The sequence below is a fragment of the Chelonoidis abingdonii genome, chromosome 3 (assembly GCF_003597395.2).
Source record: "Chelonoidis abingdonii isolate Lonesome George chromosome 3, CheloAbing_2.0, whole genome shotgun sequence".
NCBI lineage: Eukaryota > Metazoa > Chordata > Testudines > Testudinidae > Chelonoidis > Chelonoidis abingdonii.
The window spans coordinates 71,406,907-71,426,693 of record NC_133771.1 but is presented as its reverse complement, the minus strand read 5'-3'; the positions used below and the strand labels follow the sequence as shown (position 1 = coordinate 71,426,693).

Here is a 19,787-nt window from a genome sequence, read left to right as displayed (position 1 = left end):
AAATCGACGCTAGCCTCGGACCATCCACGCACAACACCGAATTACTGTGCCTAGTGTGGCCGCGTGAAATCGAATTTATAATATCAGTTTTATTAAACCGATTTTAGCTAATTCGATATCGCGTAGTGTAGACGTGGCCTTACTCTCAACAGCTGCACATCAGTGATCCCACATAAAAGCAGATGGGTGCCCCTGAATCAACTCTGCTGAAGTTTGTCCATTTAGTGGTACCTTTTCATTGGCCAAGTCATTCCTTTTGGGTTAAGCTTCTTGCCCATATGTGGGCAAAACACAACGTGCTTTAAAACACTGTAAAAGATCAAATTCTGCCATTTGTTAAACCCACACAAATTCCTGAAGAATTCATCTGGGTGTACTTGCGAGCAGACTTGGTGCTAGGACTATGGTGAACCACAGGATTTTCCCAAATTACATGCTTGCCAACAGCCTCTCCCTACCCAAAACAATCCTACAGCTCTGATAGCAAAATTTACCACTCAGTGGACAAACTCATCTTTGGAGGGATTGTTTCATCCTTACACCTCCTCTGGGCCCTGTAGAACAGGCCAGTTACATTTTCTGTTTGTATGGAGTTTAATTGCACATCAGTATCTTCTGTGTAGAGGCTGTTATCGCTGGGCCATATTGCCCCACCCTCAGTGGGAAGTTCTGATTCAGAACAGAGGGTATGATAGAGCCCCTCTGTGATAGCAACATTAAGAAATGCTAAACACAATCATTTTAACTGCAGGCACTCTGTTCCTCAATGGGAAAAGGAGCAGCACAATGGGCCTAATCCTGATCCATTGAAATCAAATGGGAATTGCAATTACTCTGCCGAGGCTCAGTCCAGCCAGGTACTGAGCACTATGTTCCCAATCGAGTGAAGCACTAAAGCATGTTTAATTTTAATCACCGAGAGTTTCCTGTTTACTTGAGTGGGGCTAGTCTCCCATTTATATCAATAGCACTGCTCACGTGATTAAAGTTGAGGAGTAGAGGAGTATTCTCAATCCAGCCAAGTATTTAGCACTCTGCAGGATCAATTCCCAGATGTTAGGTACCCATCAGGTCCTGACTTAAGGAATCAAAAGTAATTTACTCCACAGCGTGCACAGATGCAGTGTGTGAAGAGATTTGTAAATGTTCTCAAACAGACATCTGAAATAAAACTGATGAAGATGTTGTGTTTCAAGATCCTAAGGAGGTTCTTTTCAACTTTACGGTGAAATTTTTTCCAGTGTACCCTAGCCATCTGAGACAAGATGTGACATGGTACAGTACTATTCCCCCCCCCCCCCTTGTCTACATTTTTAATTGCTAGTAGAGGCTTTTTAATACAGTCTTCAATATAATGAATTCAAGGTCTTCAACTAAAAGAAGCCTTCTATCAATATAGTTTTTACTATTAGTGCAACTTTATATTTGGTAAATATTTCTTTTTGACCCTCTGTTTAGAGAGGAAAAAATTCTACTTAATCCATCATCTTTATTTGCCAATTAGCTATAGCTCTATATTGCAGATTTTTATTTGCTAGGCACTGACTGGCTTCCTTTTGTGCAGTTTTTCCAACTGTCATTCTTTTGTAGTACGCGCCAGCCTCTGCAGTGAGAGAGGATGGATCCTGTACTTCTCTCTAACGTGCTGTTAGCTGTCGTAAGGACATCACGCATGGCAGCACAGTTGCTCTCAGAGTTATTTGCAAAGTTAGCAGAGGATGAATTGCAGGCACCCGAGTGTGATATGGACAGCAGCAACGTATCAGTGCTTTGTGCATTCACAGAGCAGCCACATACGGTAGACTGTCGCTTTTGGGCTAAGGAAACAAGCACTGATTGGTGGGATTGCATTGTCATGCAGGTGTGGGATGACGACCAGTGGGTACAGAACTTCAGGATGCGTAAAGCAGCCTTCATGGAGCTATGTGCTGAGCTGGTCCCTGACCTGCCTGCCAGAACACCAGATCGAGAACTGCCCTTCCAGTAGAGAAACGTGTTGCAATCGCTGTGTGGAGCTGGTGAATCCAGACTGTGACTGGTCAGTCGCAAATCCATTTGGAGTAGGAAAGTTCACTCTTGGGGCTGTATTACTCCAAGTGTGCAGAGTAATAAAATCGCATCCTGCTGCAAAGGACCGTGACTCTGGGAAATGTGCATGAAATAGTGGATAGCTTTGCAGAGATGGGTTTCTGGCACAAACATTTCAATATTAGTGCCAGATCACCTTGCCTCTGAATCCATCAATAAGAAAGGATACTTCTCCATGGTGTTGCAGGCGATTGTGGATCACCAGGGGTGTTTCACGGACATTAATGCAGGCTAGTCTGGAAAGGTGCATGACGCATGGATCTTCAGGAACAGTGGCCAGTTCAGAAAGCTGCAAGCAGGTACTTTCTTTCCAGACCACAAGTTCACAGTGAGGGAATGTGAAAATGCCCATAGTAATCCTGGGAGACCCAGCTTACCCCTTACAGACCTGGTGGATGACACCTTACACAGGGTACTTGGACAGCAGCAAGGAGTGTTTTAAGAGGCTGAGCCACATGGTAGTCGAATGTGCCTTTGGCCATTTGAACATTTGCTGGAGGTGTTTAAATGGCATGCTAGACGTTACAGAGGATAATAGTCCCATGGTCATAGCCGCGTGCTACTTTTTGCATAATCTGTGTGAATCTAGGGGTGAAATGTTTGCTCAGGTGTGGAGCACTGAGGCAGGGTGCTTGGCTGCAGAGTTTGAACAGCCAGATGCTAGGGCTGTCAGAGGAGCCCAGAGGTCTGCTATTAACATGAGAGAGGCTTTGAGGAACCACTTTGACAATGAGGGGCAGTAACACGTCTGCTTTGGAGTTGCTTCCCCGTTGCATCTGTGTACAATTTTGGGGCCCAAGATATGTGCAACACAATGCTTTAGGAACCTGTTCCCAAGAGTGAATTGATTTTTATTTTGTGTTCTATAAACGCATAACAATGCTGTACCATTAAATACCTTAGCCTTTATTTATTGTTAAAAAGGGTAAAACCTCACAACTGTGTGTAGCTCCAGCTATCATTGTACAAGCTGTGAGAGGGAGTGGAGTGATGGGGAAACTTAGGTGTGCTGTGAAGTGAAAGGAATGTGTGGGCATAGAGGGGGACGGAGTTGGCAAAGAATTGTGCATCTGCTGCAGTGACGTTCGAACTCAGATCTGGAGCTGATCAGAGACTTTAGCATCTCTGTCTGATCCTCCATAACTTTTATCATCCACTCTGTCGCTTCCCTAGCAAAAGCAGCACTCTTTTCTGTCCTGCCTTTCGGCTTCCCAGCACACACTCTGTTCCCTGGTCTGTCTCTCATCGCGCTGTTCACAGGTCTTCTTTGCTGCTCCTAGGTTTTTTCTCCTTATCTGCTGCATCCAGTCTGCGGGGGTGCATGGTGTGTTCTTCAAGGTCTGTGCTGAACAGAAGAGATTGTTATATTCCAGCAAATGACTGAAACATTTTAGTAAAAAGGGTGTTTTGCTAGTAGAAATCACTTTCTCTCTGAGACTCTAGGCAGGCACACAGCTCCACGAGCACCTCAATCATGGTGAGTTTCAGGAGTAGGGGAAGGCAGCTGTGCATACGGACAAAAAGGTCACGGCTTGCAGGGCACCTTAGCAGGGATCTTTCTAAAATTATCCCAAAATTTTTCACAGGCAGCCAACCTGCTGGCTGACATCTCAGTAACACTGCTGAGGGTGACCAGGGAAACCAGGGCTCAGCTTCTGAATGCTTGCAGCTTTCACTCCGGTCTATACACAGCTCAGCTATGCGCCACTTTGGTCCCAGCTCCAGTGATCGCTAAATGTCATGGTACAGTTTCCTACAATGAGGAACTAACAAGGCTGCAATCCCTTGGAATCTCTCGCAGAGGATTAACAAGTACCTCTTGGAAACTTTCCAGAGCCTCTCTCTGGAGAAATCCCTGAAGGTCTTGATGTCCATCGACACCCTGCTTGGCCATGCAGATTAGCTACACAAGGCAACATCCAAGCTCACAGAAAAATACTACCTGCCTCCCACTTTTCGATTCCCTACACAAGCCACAGCAACTTACCCACTCATCTGCTTTCTGCTCCCCATTGAGCACTTTTGGAGTGGAGAAAAGTTCCTGGCTGCCCGTCCCACCAGACAACCCCGTTGGGAGCACCACATCCTCTTCTAGCTCAACTTTCTCATTCACAATTTCAGCCTCTGGGTTACCCCCCCTTTCTGCTGCCTGCAAAGTATCCACGGGGCAATCAGCGATGGAGATGGGGTCACCACTGAGGATAGCATTCAGCTCCTTATAGAAGTGGCAGATCTTAAGTGCACCACCGGAGTGATGGTTCGCCTCTTGCGCCTTATGGTACGCCTGCCTCAGTTCCTTTATCTTCGCTCTGCACTGCTGCATGTCCGGTGGAAAAAGGGCTATGATCAAGCCCCAAGAAATCTGCCCATATGTGTCCCGATTCCTACAGGTCACTCGCAGCTGCGACTGAATAGACTCCTCTCCCCATTATACTGATCAGATCCAACAACTCAGCGGTGGTCCAAGCAGGAGTGCATTTGGTGCGATAACCAGCCATACTCACCTGGGAAGTTCTTCTGGGAAGCCAACAAACAGAAAATGAGATTTAAAAATCCCGGGGCTTGCAAGGGGGAGGGGCAGGTTGGCTGCAGGGCAGCGGAGTTCAAACCGCTGACCAGAGCAGCAGCAAGGGAATTGTGGGATACTTTCTGGAGGCCAATAAAAATAAAAAAATCCTGGTGTCTACACTGGCTGTTTGTCAACAATAAAGGGAGTGGAAAAGACAAGAGTCTCTCGCAGAAGTGGAAGTTTTGTTGCCAAATCTAGGCTTTTCTCCAAAAAACAAAAAGTGACCTTGCACTGTGTATGCTATTGCTGTTTTGTCACCAAAAGGCAGTTTTTGGGGACAAAACTTGCCAGTGTAGACAAGCCCTTAGAGAATAGCTCTGAGAGGTATGAACTGCCCTTAAGTGTTGCTTTCACTCTGAAACCAGATGGCCAAACATTAATGTTGTTTTTCTGATAAACACCCAAGAAACACATCTCATCTTACAATTCCCAACTGCATCCCACACTCTGGGTGTCAAAAACTTCAGTTATTCCCAACCCTGCTGTTAAAGCCACCAGCGTCTACCTTTCCTATGGACTGGGAGTCTTTTTGAAATCTCTTGTCTCTGCCATGTTCTTTCCATGTGTCTTCTCCACTTTCTTGGCGTCAATGATTTATTCCGTTCTGTAACTTTGCACAGACTCAGTTTACCCAGTTACCTCATCTGCGTACCTTTCTATTCTAACCGCCTCATTAAAACATTGTTGTGCATAAATCAACTAACCCAATACCCTTTTAAGCTCAGGAAACACAGGGTTAACAGCTCTAAACTAAACATTGAACAGTCTTTATGAAAACACATTAACTCAACTCACTTAGCTCCAGTTCAGCAAATCATCCTGATTCAGCAAGCACTTAGGAATGGGCTTTGCTGGACTGGCACCTTTGGGCTTGATCTAGCTCCCCCCTAACAATCCAGGAAAAAAAAGATTCCTAGTGACTTCAGTGGAAGCTAGCTCAGGAGCTTAAATCCTGGCCTGCAACGCTCTCTTGAGAGCAGTCTGATGGCCTCTAGTAGGAGCGCTCTCCTGATGCAGCTGCCAGGAGAGTGGTGAAGCATGCTGTGATGATTTCACTCAAAACTCGGTCTGCAAAAGTCAGAATGTATTCAGGTTCTTCTGCCACACCCAATACCAAGCACATACTTTATGGGCAAGAAGCCAGGCGAATAGACAGCATTTGTCAGATACCCCTGCTTTACACTGACCTAAAAACCAACTGTTCTGCTTGGATTTGTAAGTTAAGACATGATTAGGAAGTTAATAGTTTGCAGCTGCTGACTCTCTGCATTTCCTGAGCTTTTGAATCAAAACAGCAGGGAGGGCGTTACCAAAATGGAAATGGTCTTTGGCTAGCAAAATTGCCCAGGCTGTCTAGTGTCTCTTGGGACAATGGTTCTCAACCTGTGGTCCGTGAACCCCTTGGGGTCCACAGACTACGTCTAAGATTTCCAAAGGGATCTGCACCTCCATTCAAAAAATGTTCAGCAGTTTGCAAACAGAAAAGATTGAGATAGAACCACCAGTCTAAATGATAAAAATAAAAACAGTGCTGTGTTAAATGTAAACTACTAAAAAATTAAAGGGAAAGCAGCATTTTTTTTCTGCATAGTAAAGTTTCAAAGTGGTATTAAGTCAATGTTCAGTTGTAACTTTTGAAAGAACCATAATATTTTGTTCAGTTATGAACATTTCAGAGTTACGAACAGCCTCCATTCCTGAGGCATTTGTAACTGAGGTTCTACTGTAACTAGCAAGCTGGGCTGCAAGTCATTAGATAGATCACTAAAGACTCAATCTGATTTCTCCCACGCCTAATTCTGTCCAGATTATAACAGCCCTTTTTAACATCCACAGTAGGCAATCCAGCTTTACCTAGAACCCATGTGGTTTGGAAAAGAAAGGCAAGAAAGCCAAAGAGATGATTTTTGTGGTAAGATGAGGCCCTGAAACATAAACCCTTATCAAAGGCCCAGTATGAGGTCTGAGGCCTGAACTAAAGTAATGGTCAAGACTTTGCTAACATAAAGCGAAGTTAAGCTGTGAGACAGAGGCAGGCCCTGCTCACAGAAGCGGGCAAGGAAAGGGCTGATACTGCAAAAAGAGACATAGCTAAAAGGTACTGGACACTAGATATCAGAACATTCACATACTTGTACACTCCACAGAGATAACAAGGAACAAGCTGACCCATCCCAATGACAGGACCAAAAGGGTAATATGATGGATAGAGTTGTTTTGTTCGAACCAACATGTACAAGGTGAGAGGCGACACCTTACTACGTAGAGGGGTTGTACCCTGCTATGTAGAGGGGCACCTCAATACATCAGGAGTGATGTGTAACTTGTTTGTACTTGTGAATAAGAATGCACCCCGAGTGGATATCTTTGTCCAGCCTAGGGGGCAGTGGAAAGTCCCGCCAGTGACCGAGCTGAGTCCATTGCCAGGAGGCACATATTCGTAGTATGTCCTGTAAAGTCTAGAGGGAACTATTATTGTGCTGCGTTTGACAATAAACCTGGCCGAAGTACCTTCGTACCTTATTAGAGTCTGTGGTCACTGGGGGGTTCTCTCGGGGTCTGCTGTGTCAGCTATCTGCGCAGAGCTGCGACAGCACACAGAGGGAACACACGCATGCAGCCGATTGATATCAACATTGAACAGATCAGAGCACCACACCGGGAGCATCTGACAACAACAACTTTGGTCAGAAGTTTAGAATGAGGCCTTACTGATCTACTGTAATTATAAATGAGCCTTATTGAAACTCTTCTCTAACTGGAGCAAAGGCCAGTAAGGAAAGCAATTTTCACTAAGAGGCAAAAGAACACCCAATGACTCAAAAAGGGCTTTCCATGAACTTTAACTTGTAACCTCAGTACATAATGAGTGAGTTAGTGAGGACCAAATTAGTTAACCCCTTTACAACAGTTTTACTAACAGATGAACACACCCATTTCTGTCACAGCAATATGGCAGACAGCCATTAGTTACACTTTAACTACAGTCTCAGAAATCAGAGATAAATTGCAAGATGACCTGACTTGGTCAAGACAGATACAATTTTTTTTTTAAAAAAAACCTCAGCATACTATTGGAAACACTTATGGCATAAGACTGGGGAAAGCTTCAGTTGAAAATTTGATATTTAGAACTGTAGCAACTAAATATTTCTCCTCACCAACAAAATCTTTTTCAGCACATAGTGGAGTAGTGGATTAGTACTTAGAGATCTAAATTTTAGGTTGCTTAAAAAAGGTAAGTGCCATACAAATCACATAAATGAAGACAGACTCCTATTTTAGCCTAACTTCAAAATTATACAAATAAATGAATCAGCTCTAGAATTCTTACTTTGCATTTTGTGGCCACAGCTGCAGCTTTGAAGCAATTTTCAGCTCTCTCTGTCAGAATGGTGAGGTCCTTCAGTGAAGGGGCACGCAAGTAAAACTCTAGCTCAGTGTAAGAAGGGATGATATTAGGTTTCACGCCACCATTTTTTATTATACCTACAGAAGAAAAGAGCCCAGTTATTGAACGCTACAAAGGATCATGCAAAATTATGTACTCTGTCTTAGGAAGCTCTTCATTTATAGCTGAACACAAAAAACAAAAGTATTAGAGACAAGGCATCAGCTGAGCACTAAGTACTGAGAATGCATCATTTAAAACTTTGTATCTGGTCTCAATTACTTCCCCTTGCAGTCAGCTCAGTAGAAAGGTGGGTGAGAAAAAAATCTTTTATTGGACCATCTTCTGTTGGAGGGAGGGAGGGAGAGAGAGGCTTTCACAACATATCATATATACAGACTTTAAGGTTGATATCACTGCATTCTTTTGGAGACAACTCAATTATTCACCTTGAGTTCATATACACACAAAAAGGCAAAAGTAGCATTTACAGTTCTTCCCTGCTATTCACTGCAAACATTTTAAACTGTGAAACAATCTTGCCAACGCTGGGACAAGAGAAATTAAACAAATGAATATGTGACAGAAGTTCACAGATTATATGTAAGCACTTAGTTTAAATATAGCCAAGTAATTCTCCAGAGTTTAAGTTACACAAGCATGTGTCTTGATTTTCACATTCCTCATGGTTACAGCCATTCTGGGAGTGTTAAGTTATTTTTAAAAATAGCATCTTTACCCTATGTCAAAAAGACCTCCTTGGATTCAAAAACAAGGTATTTTTGAAAGTTTAGCTTACCACTTATGCCATGTGTTCCTACTTTGCTTTGCTAGTTTGGACAATGAAGAAAAGGATCAGTTGGCTTCTGGCCAACTTCACATTCTCCTATTATTTCAGCACACTGACATTAAGTTTGAATTCTTCATTGCAAAGTAATTGGCATTTGCTGCAACAAAGGGGAAAGCAAGCTCGCTAGTATCCTCACTGACTCTTGCCATTCTTTGGAAACATTTCCATTGATCTTAAATTTTGTAAAATCTTACTTTCTTACAAAGCCTAATTTTGGAGCCAAATTTGAACAGAAAATGTTCCTTCAAACAAATGGATACCATTCCATCATCTCCAGATATGGGTACAGAAAAAGCTAGCTACTGAATAAAGTTATTTCTTGTTATGTGTTCTACACCTTACTCAGCAACACAGATTTCTTCTCTCCACAATAGCTAGCTATCTTTTATCATCATAACTTCAGTGAGAAGAGACATATTGCTAGTGTTCCCATACCATACCTGCCAATTAATATAATTGGCATGATTAAGACTCTAACCAAAGCCATGAAATCACCTTATGTTAGCATGCTTGAATTCAAGTGCTGTTCAAAATATTGTGAGCGCTACCAACTGCTTACTGTCACTTGCACTGGCAGGACAGGGCTATCAAGAGGCAAATGTGGAACAAGATCCTGTAGTCTCAATACACAGCAATACTGATTCAGAATGTAAAAGTCCGGAAAGATATGGCAACCATATGCTACATAAAGTAAGGTACAAGAGGAGAGCACGGCACTCAATGGTGGCAGAGGCTTTGAGATAAGAATAATGGATGCCAGAAGTTACTTTGGACAAACAAGGAACTGGAAAATGGGCAGTCAAGCAGATTTGTGCAATGTGCACACTACAATATGTACTTTTCTCCTTAACTTGCTTTCTTTGGAAAAGTGTTTAAAGATGTGCTGTAACATTAACAAAACTGGAAAGAGTTAAAGAACAGAATAGTGATTTTCCTAGTACTTTTGGCAAGCCAGCAACATTTGGGGAAGAAAAATAAGCCTGCCTGGAATCCTGGCCTTACTCTCTCCCTCCCCTTCTCTTCCCCCTCCCGCCCCCCGCCCCCCCAAAACAAAAAGTTTTGCTTTCAAAGTATTGCTGAAGGGAGGTCTCAAGATATACTTCAGTTTGACATTAATCAGAGTCCTAAAATATAATTTTAATACTAGAGGATGGGTTAGGACATTAATTTTACAAGCTCAGGTTCCTTGGAAGATTATTAGCTGTTCCCCCAACTCAGTGACAAAATCCTTGAATCTCTGTCAAGGGAAGCTTTTATTGCTTATGTTACATCTTGTTCCAGCTGGTCAAGTTTCCCTAAAAATGTTTCCAGTTTACAAAGCAATCGTATGGCTATAGTTATACCAATACAGCATCTTCACCATTAGAGTCTTGACTCTTAGACAAGTTTAGCAATCATGAAGTGCTACATTCAGTTTATGTAAATATTAAATCTGCATTAAGATACATAAGTGTCTCATTTCCGTAAATGAGGAGGAAGAATGCTTATGACTTGAGGCCATACTGCCCTCCTACTAGTCTGCATTCAACAGTTTATACTTCAACGTTGATGGTACCACAGAAGTTCCCTTAGAAAGGTATTTGGATAAAAAATGTAATTATTTCAAATTACTTTTCCAGTTAAATGTAACAATGCAATATTTAGGATTTTTTCAGAGTCAGTATCCAAACAGCCAGAAGTCTTACTTGGTGGACATAAGATTGAATGAAGCTCTCTCACCATGAACTCTCCAGGTTGGTTTCATTTGCTGTCTTAAAACTGATATATTGTTGTATGCAAGAACAGCAGCGTCTAATGCATTTACTCCTTCCCAAGGATAAGCAGCAGCATGAGAAGCTTTTCCATAGTATTTCACAGTCACACTAGGAAATAAAAGCCATGACTTGTTTTTTGTCCACTTTCAAAAACTAAAATCAAAGTCCCTTTGGATTTACCCAACAATGATTAAAATTTTATATCAATGTTTTTGAAGCATAAGATTAAGCTGTGATTTACCAGGCCCTAAACTTTGGGAAGCTAAACCACCTTTAACCACCAAAGCATAGATCCTGAAAAAGATTTAGAAATTAAGATTGTCCTTTCCCTCCCCAAACTCTGCCAACACTCCAAAGTTGAAAACAAAATAGACAATGCACTATACACATTTAAAATTGTTAAGAACAGATTTGCAGTAAAAATAGCAATATCCTGCTATATAAATTATTGACATCCACTTCTTGCCAGCAAGAGTCCTACTATGCACCTAACCATTTAATAGAAGCCATGGTATGGGCTAGCATAAAACCTCTTTTACCTCCTCCTCAGAAACTGGTAGCATCTCTAGGGCAGAGGTAAGACAAGCCAGAGAAGAAAATAGATTTGAAGGAGGATGAAACTACGTGGAAAAAAAAAACGGCTAAAAGGAAGTCTATTGCGATTTTTCTGCTTCCCCTCTTCCATATGAGATTTATAAGAATATGCAGTTAGAGGAAGATGATAGAAGTTGGAAATTCAGATAATTAGATACAAATTTTCTACACACACTTAAGGTAGATTTCAACAGGATTAACATGTCTACACTGCAGTCGAAAGTGTGACTGTACCTTTAATCTAGCCAGCATAGCTAAAAATAGCAGGGAAGCCCTTGCTGCTGCATCACCACTACTATTTTTAGCCATTCTAGCTAGATTAAAGCTAGCACAGGTATGCCGACTTCAGCTGCAATCACACCAGCCGCAGTGTAGACATAGCCAAAGAGGTCCAGGTCCTAGTTGCCAACACAGATGGCAATTAGATGCATTGTACAAATTGCATAATTTACTCAAGTTCCTCACTGACAGTATTAAATCCATATCTTTAAGTTCTTGCATATCTGCAATCAGTATCAACATTTTTCCTTTAACAAGAAATCATGTTTTGAAAACAAACTCCTTAAGACTATTTAAGCTTTAAATTAAATGCATCCCCAGACCCGCAAAAACAAAAACAAACCCACCTCTGTAAATTAAGAAAAAGACATGACAGTTAGACATTCAGGACATTCAAAGTTAAGGGTGAAGATAAAGAAAACACTTGTCCATGGGATAGAATTTGTAAAGCGACTGAAATGTTAGCAGCTTATTTTCCCTTTTACATCTGTTTTCATTAAAATCTTGATGTCTGAAGTCTCAAGTTTGGAGAAGATATTACTTGCAGATGAAACACTGAACACATGTACCATTAAACATATGCACCAGATTACTGGTTTTATAATCTGCACCACACGCACAGGTATGACAGTATGATGCTTTGCTAGTACCCCTTTGATGTTTATGTGTGTTTCCTATAGTTCCATTATCTGGGCCTAAGAGGTTTATAACAACAAGATAAGTTCACTGTTTAATGACACTTTTTAATTGGTGGCATATCGCATGCAGAAGATCATTTTATCTGTAGAGCATGCGCTGAATGTATAGTCACAAAGATGATTAAAATCAATATAACCACTGTATACTTTAGAGCAGGGATCAGCAACCTTTCAGAAGCGGTGTGCCAAGTCTTCACTTATTCACTCTAATTTATGGATTCGCGTGCTGGTAATACATTTAAATGTTTTTTAGAAGGTCTCTCTCTATAAGTCTATAATATTATATAACTAAACTAGTGTTTTATTGTAAAATAAACAAGGTTTCCAAAATGTTTAAGAAGCTGCATTTAAAATGAAATTAAAATGTTGATCTTACACTGCCAGCCCGCTGCTGGTCTGGGATTCTGTTCACCTAGGCTGGCACAGGGCTGAGCGAGGCCTGCGGCTGCGACCCCGGCTGGCAAGGTTCCGTCAGCCAGAACCGCAGACCAGCAGCAGGCTGTGCAGGGCTGGGACCCAGAGGGCTGGGGGCAGAGGGCTGGAGTCAGGGCTGGGTATGTGGGGGGGCATACGTTCAGGCAGAAGAGGGCGCTGTTATGGGTGCCAGGTGCCGTGTTCAGGGCTGGGTTTGGTGAGGGAGGATGAAGGAGCCAACAGAGGGCTGTTGTGTATAGAGAAGTACAGGGCTAGAGCAGGGCCTGGGTGTGTCGGGGGCTCAGGCAGAGGGTGTGTGTGGGGGCGCTAGGCTTCAGGGGAGAGGGCTGGGTGACTGCCCCCCTAAGAACTCCCAACCCCACTGCTCCTTGTCCCCTGACTACCCCGTCCTGGGACCCTTGCCCCCAACTGCCCCCGCCCAGGACTCCACCCCCATCTAAGCCTCCCTGTTCCTTGTCCTCAGACTGGACCCTATCCCCTACCTGTCCCCTGACTGCCCCGACCCTTATCCACACCCCCATCCCCAGCCAGACCCCCAGGACTCCCATGCCCCATCCAACCACTCCCAGCCCCAACAGGACCCCCAGAACTCCCAACTTATACAACCTCCTCCAGAGACCCATCCACTCTGACTGCCCTGACCCCTATCCATCCTCTGCCCTCTCACAAAACCCAGGACTCCCATGCCCCATCCAACCCCCCCCCTGCTCCCTGACTGCCCCTTCCAGAGACCACTGCCCCTAACCCCCCTGGGACCCCACCTCCCCATTCAACCCACCCTGCTCCCTGTCCCCATCCCTGGGCCCTTTACCTTGAAGCTCCACGCAGAGCCAGACACGCTGCCCCACCGGAAAGCACAGCCCCAGCCCTCAGAGCGCTGTATGCGGTGGCGACAGCAGAGCTCCAGTTGAGCAAGGAGCATGTCTGCCTCCCCGTGGAGCCAAACGCTGCCCCGCGGGAGCGCACAGCCCCAACCCCCAGAGTGCTGTACACAGCAGGAGGGCTCCAGGGGAGGGGAGAAGGCGGGGGAGGGGCCAGCAGCTTGCTGTGCTCGGCCAGTGCTCCGGCCCCTGAGCGTGGACCCCGCGGCTTGCCATGCTGGGAGAGTGTGGCCATTTGCCCACCCCGTCTGCACAGGTATGCTTCTGCTCCCCCCGCGGGGGGAGCAGAGGGCAGAGGAGAGCGGGCGAGGCTGGGCAGGATTTTTAATGGCATGCTGGAGTCCAAGCAGGCTCCAGCGTGCCATTAAAAATTGGCACATGTGCCATAGGTTACTGACTCCTGCTTTAGAGTAAGGTATTCTAATGATTACTAACAAAATGTTTTATTGAGGAGTAAGGCATGTTCTTGGTTTGGCAATATAGAAGGTCATAGATAAGGCATTCAAGTTACTTAACTTTGTCCTTTAGTGATCAGATTATCACTGCCCAGCAAAATTCATTTGGGTGCATCAACTGCAGCCTTTCATACTTGCAAATGTTTAGGATTAGTATAAATTTAATCTTAACTTAATTTCTAACAGATTTGTTTTAATACAATGCTCAAGGAAGCAAATCTGAAACTTGGAGCAAGAATCTATGGAACCTGGTGCAGAATGGAAGCCTACTGAAGTAATGGACAGAAAGATTACTTGAAATCAGTTACAAGATAAGCATCCGGCCCGGATGCTTATGACCTAAACCTCTCACCCAAGGGAACAGAGTCTGGAGAGCTTCCTGGCCTCTTCCCAGCGACATAAGTGTGGCATGAAGTAAGTTCGTAGAGTTCTCATTATCCAGTACCCTCCCCCCCCCCCCCATACCCTGGAACTTTATTGCCTTACAGAAGTTTGGCTCAGGTATCAGAGAAAGGACAAACTGTTTTTCCTAGAGATATTGTTGGCACCAATTAGAGAATAAGCGAAGGAATGTACAGAGAATAGAGCTACAAGATTGCAAGTGGAGGGAAAGGGGGCAGAGAAGATACCAGGAGTGGGTTAAGAACTCTGGCTGCCAGTTAATAGCTAGTAGTAGGCAAGAGAAAACAGTTCATGGGGTAGTTTGAGAAGGGGGTTGCATATGCACAAAAAGGAAGAAGTTTTGTTTTTTTTGTATTTTTAAACTAAAGCTGATGTCCTCACCAGTCATGCATGTCCCAAATCCACAGGAGCCAGATCACCCCCATTCTGAGGTGCCAAAAAAAAAAAAAAACAACCTCACAAACACCTTGAGTATTTTTTTCCTCCAACTTAGAAATGGAGTATGAACTATATCTCACCAAGGTTTTTGGATGTACTTCATTTGAAGTTTCCAGGACAACCCATTTGAAATAAGACATGACAATGACATAAAACAGTCTTTAAGGTGATCATCACATAATTTTTTGCTTACACTTGAATTAAGTTATACAAACTGTTTGAGATGGAAGAAAAAAGTATAACTTGTGGCCAGAAGACATTAGCTGAAATGTAAGTTAGTTCTGAAGCTCCTTGGGGCTAGTGATGGCAGAAAAGAAGCCTCAAATATGGAGGTGAATGCACCTATAGTGTCTTAAAATAAAACCTGCACTTCCTTCTTCCTCCCTCCCTCCCGACTCCATTATTTCAAAATATACCCTAGCCTTTAGAAATGCAGAAGCCTAGCACAAAAGTTATTCAGTTAAAATTACTGGGTAAACAGAACTTTTTGCAAGGCTGCAAAACTGTGCAACCTGGACTTCAAAATGAAGCCAATCCATATAATAAACATTCTGGGGGAAAAGTGATCATTTAGTTTAACAACCTATCAGCTTCCTAAAGAACCTTTTAACAAAAACATTTATTCAATTATTCAAACTTATTGACAGCCTTTCATCCAAGGCAAACATTAAGCCTCAACAATCCTATCACCATTTTCCATATACATGAGCTGAAGTGAATGAGCATAGATGTGACTTTTGCAATGGATAGCTGGGAATAGAGCCCAGATAGACAGTCGAGATCTTATGCACTAACTATTAGTTGAAAGGTCCCAAAACTGGTCCACAGGAGGACTTAGGGCTAGTCTACACTCGCAATGCTAAAGCGCTGCCACAGCACTGGGAGAGAGCTCTCCCAGCACTTTTTTTTTTTTTTTTAAAGCCGCCTCAACAAGGGGAATAGCTCCCATCACTAGGGCACTGTTTATAACGGGGCTTTACAGTGCTGCAATTTGCTGTGCTCAGGGGGGTGTTTCTTCACATCCCTGAGCGAGAAAGTTGCAGCGCTGTTCATTGCCAGTGTAGACAAGCCCTTAGTGATGGTACACAGAGCAGGCCATGTTTCACAGTGCTTGCTCTCCTCCTGGTTTCGACCCAGTTGAAAAGTGGAAGGGGAGAGGAAGTTAAGAGCAACAATATAGACTTTCCCAACATTACTTTTCCATGCAGATTCTGTTGCCACAGGAATGCCATACAACCTTGCCTAGAAGAGGAGATTTTTCACAGGAATCTGACAAAAGTGATCCACACTGTGACAGTTTGAGAACCCCCCAGCACTAGACAGCTCACTTCAGAACGGAGAAGCAGATCTTTTGGTCAACAATGCAAAACTAAGAATGAGGTGATTGAGGAGGAGAGTGGACAGGAATCAGGAGTCTATTAAATGGAAGTCTGTCAAAAGAAACCATAATATTTATAAGTTATACATTCACATTAATGAAGTTTTAGGTATAGGAAGCAGTTAACATTTGCAGAAACATACTACTCACTACCATCTAGGATCAAATAAGCCTTAAATGTTTGTAGTTTAAATAAGTTTCAGAAAATATAGACTAAAAAATCTTGGGCACAGGCTACTATATTTTACTCCGGAGGGGGGGGGGTTTGGTTTGGCCAGGGCAGGTTGCAATCAGTCGCAGAGACACAGATGAAGGAGTAAAAAAAACTCAGAGGCTGAAGTCTAGTTAAATCATCGGCTTGGAGAGAGAAAACCTTGTCTTTTCAGAGACACTAACCCAGAAGCAGGCACTTCCAAGTTAATGTGAACTTGAAATCACACATTTTCATTACTTTGTTATGAAACCTGGAAGCTATGCACTCATATATATAACATAAGTAAATTTACTTATGAAAAGGACAGATTATTTCTGGTGAATTACATAACTGCCATAACCTCTGAATTTTTATTAAACAAATCTTCAAGATTAATTTGAAACAGCAGTGGGACAAACTGGTTGGCTACCAACAGGGTAAATGGAGAAAAAAAGTTTACAGCTGACTCTTGAATCCTTGGATATTATCCGTATATAAAAAGCCATGATACATGGATTCTTCAAGAAAAAGCATTTCACGCTCTTGAGATTAGTGACAAGGTTGTTTTATACCAACTAGCTTTCATTCTGCTTTACAATAGAAAGCAAAGTCATCTCCAAGTCAAGAGTTTGAATGTTTTCCCCGTTCCAATTAAGGCTGACAGTGCTTTAGTTTGAACACTATTGTATCTATCACTGTGGATGGAAATGATCCTACTTTAAGTAAAATTAAAAAGTAAATATTCTCCAATTAATTTTAGGTTTTCAGATGCACGCAAATGTTTGTTTTGGGACATTTTAACAGAATCAGTCCAAGGGAGAATAAAGAATTTCAGCGAATTGAAAAAATATACAGCTTGCACAAAAAAACTGCACCGTTGAGTAATAAAATATAGCAAATGTCTGAGAAAGACAACTCAGGAGTAGAATTCTGTGGCACCAACATGGACAAATATTTTCCCATAAACAGAATATGCTATAACAATGCATTATTTCTAACTAGCTGAACTGCAGAAAGCCAGGATTTGTGTTGGCTTCCTTAACATAAGCATGACATATCTAAGTTTTATCAATGAAATACCACTTGTTACCCTGACTAGATATTAACTCTAAAATTCTTGCAACAATACAGGGAAGTCATCTTACGCGCATTTAACATGAGCAAATTCAGCTCTGCACGGTTGACAAAAACAAAATAAAAAACAATTTAAATACTGTTCCTGTAGTGCAGGCGATTCTGCCCACCATCACACACAATGTAATTTTGACTATACGTGTTTTTCAGTTTACGCGCTGATAGCAGAACGTAACCCCAGCGTAAGATGAGACTCGCCTGTAAACATAACAGATGCAGGCCTGAACATTACATTTCAGGAGAATACAATAACTGGGTTTCAGTGCTCAGTACTGAGTACATCAACTTGCTCATGAACTGGCTATATATTACATATGAAGAATACCAGAGATTACCAGACTCCAAGTTTAACCACTTTAAAGACCGGTCTCCCTTCGCTGAAAAGGTTCTGATGTATAGAAAGCAAAAAAAAATAAAATAAAAATAAGCATCTTTCAAAGTGTCTTACTTACTCATGCTCAGCCACATCGGGTAAATAAGCTGCATCACTTTGTGCTGGATGGGCCATAAAAACAACATCCAGATCATCAAAAGCACCAGCTGCTATGAGCTCTATTTTGCCACCTCCACCTTCTTCTGCAGGAGTTCCCAGTACTGTGATCTAGAAGAGAAGGTTATAGGGGTCAGCAAAATTGTCAACAACCTGATTTTGTTGCGCACAGTGGTGTTGTACATGTTGGTCTCAGGATGTTATGGAGACATGATGGATGAGATAATATCTTTTATAAGACCAACTTCTGGTGGTGAGACACAAAATATCATGTTTACACAGACCAGTGGAGGGGGAGGGGGCCTCTGTTATCCCTACCCTGTAACCTGGGGTGCTTTGCAATGCCCTACTGCTGTAGCCTCCAACCCTGACTGCTCACAAACAGCTATACCGTGCAGTATAACAAAGGCTGGTGAGAACAAGGATATCACTGGCAGGTTGCAGTTACATAAATACATTTTAAAACCTCCCAGTGTCTCCCTCGCCCACAGAAGCCAGTCCAATAAAAGACATTACCTTACCCACCTTGTCTCTCTAAAAACCCAACTGGCAGAAAAATAAACCCCGCAGGGATAAGCCAGGGAAAGTGCTAAGGTTAAATACTGAGCAGACATGCTGGAGACCCAGGCTTCCTGATGGCCAGGGAGAGAGCTCAGCCTGGGACATGAGAGGCTGCATTGGGCAGCAACGGGATGGGGACCAAATCGGGCCAGCTCCCCTTACTCCCGGGCAGGTTCCGCCTCAAGCGACGGATCGCCCCCCCTCCCTCGCCGGGTCTCACCTTCACCGCGGCGGGGAACGGCTGGGGCAGACTCTCCAGGGCGCCCTTCACGCCCAAGGCCGCGGCCGCCCCCACCTCGGCGATGAGGTTATGGCCGCAGGCGTGTCCGATCCCGGGCAGCGCATCGTACTCGCACAAGAAGCCCAAGTGCAGCGGCCGCAGGGCCGGGGCGGCGGGGCCCCACTCGGCCCGGAAGGCGGTGTCCAGCTTGTAGTGCGGCTGCACGGCCCAGGCGGCCCCCGGCAGCTCGGAGCAGGAGAAGAAGCGGGTCAGGGCGCCGTGCGCCTGATGCTCTTCGAAGGCCAGCTCGGGGCGGCTCCAGATCTCCCGGCTCAGGGCGCTCAGCCACCCGGCGCTCAGCTCGATGCACTCAGCCGCCCGCTGCTTCAGCGTCTCCAGCACCGCCGGGGACACGGCGACGGCGCCGCTCTGCGCCGGCTCCTGAGGCCTCATGAAGCCGCCGCAAGAGGTGGGCGGCTCGGAAACCGCTAGAGCCCGCCTCGCCCTGAGTTTCACCAGGCGCGCACTCCGCGCCAACGGGCCTGTCTGAGCGCAGCAACCCGCCACGCCTCGCAAATACCCGCTTCCGCCGGCTCACCAACCGCAGGGCTTGCTGGGAAACGTACCGCCACATGCACCGCGCTGGGAGGGGGCTGGAGTGTCTGGGTAGTCTGAGTGACAGGTTCACGGTCCAATAGCACATCGAGGAGAGGCAGAGGGCGGGGCTTCCCCACAGCTTTTTATTTCTGACCCCAATACCCAGGGCTGTGCGGTGGGGTACTGAGTTGGGGGATAGGAGGGGAAGCTCTGGCACCTAAGGGTGGGTGATGGAGTGCCCTCCCTGATGCAATGGCCTGATAAGGTGGGCAGTGGGTATTACCAAATTTGTATGGGGGAGGGATAGGTCAGTGGTTTGCATATTGGGCTGCTAAACCCAGGGTTGTGAATTCACCCCTTGAGAGGCGCCACTTAGGGAT

At 44.2% G+C, this 19,787-nt stretch overlaps 1 protein-coding gene across 4 annotated transcripts in view; it reads right to left on the bottom strand.

Annotated features, from left to right (window-relative positions):
- The window catches only part of PM20D2 (peptidase M20 domain containing 2), a 217,763-nt gene extending 198,385 nt beyond the window's left edge, over nt 1-19,378 (bottom strand). For all 4 annotated transcript variants that reach the window (XR_012655511.1, XM_075063845.1, XM_032787725.2 and 1 more), the window contains exons 1-4: nt 18,811-19,378; nt 17,992-18,140; nt 10,618-10,760; nt 7,992-8,146 (exon numbers count right to left, since the gene is read on the bottom strand). Coding sequence is in view for 3 of the 4 variants with exons in the window: in XM_075063845.1 (XP_074919946.1) it covers nt 7,992-8,146; nt 10,618-10,760; nt 17,992-18,140; nt 18,811-19,263 (900 nt within the window). In the remaining variant the exon portion in view is untranslated. The remainder of the gene's footprint in view (nt 1-7,991; nt 8,147-10,617; nt 10,761-17,991; nt 18,141-18,810) is intronic.
- Between the last annotated feature and the right edge of the window lie 409 nt (nt 19,379-19,787).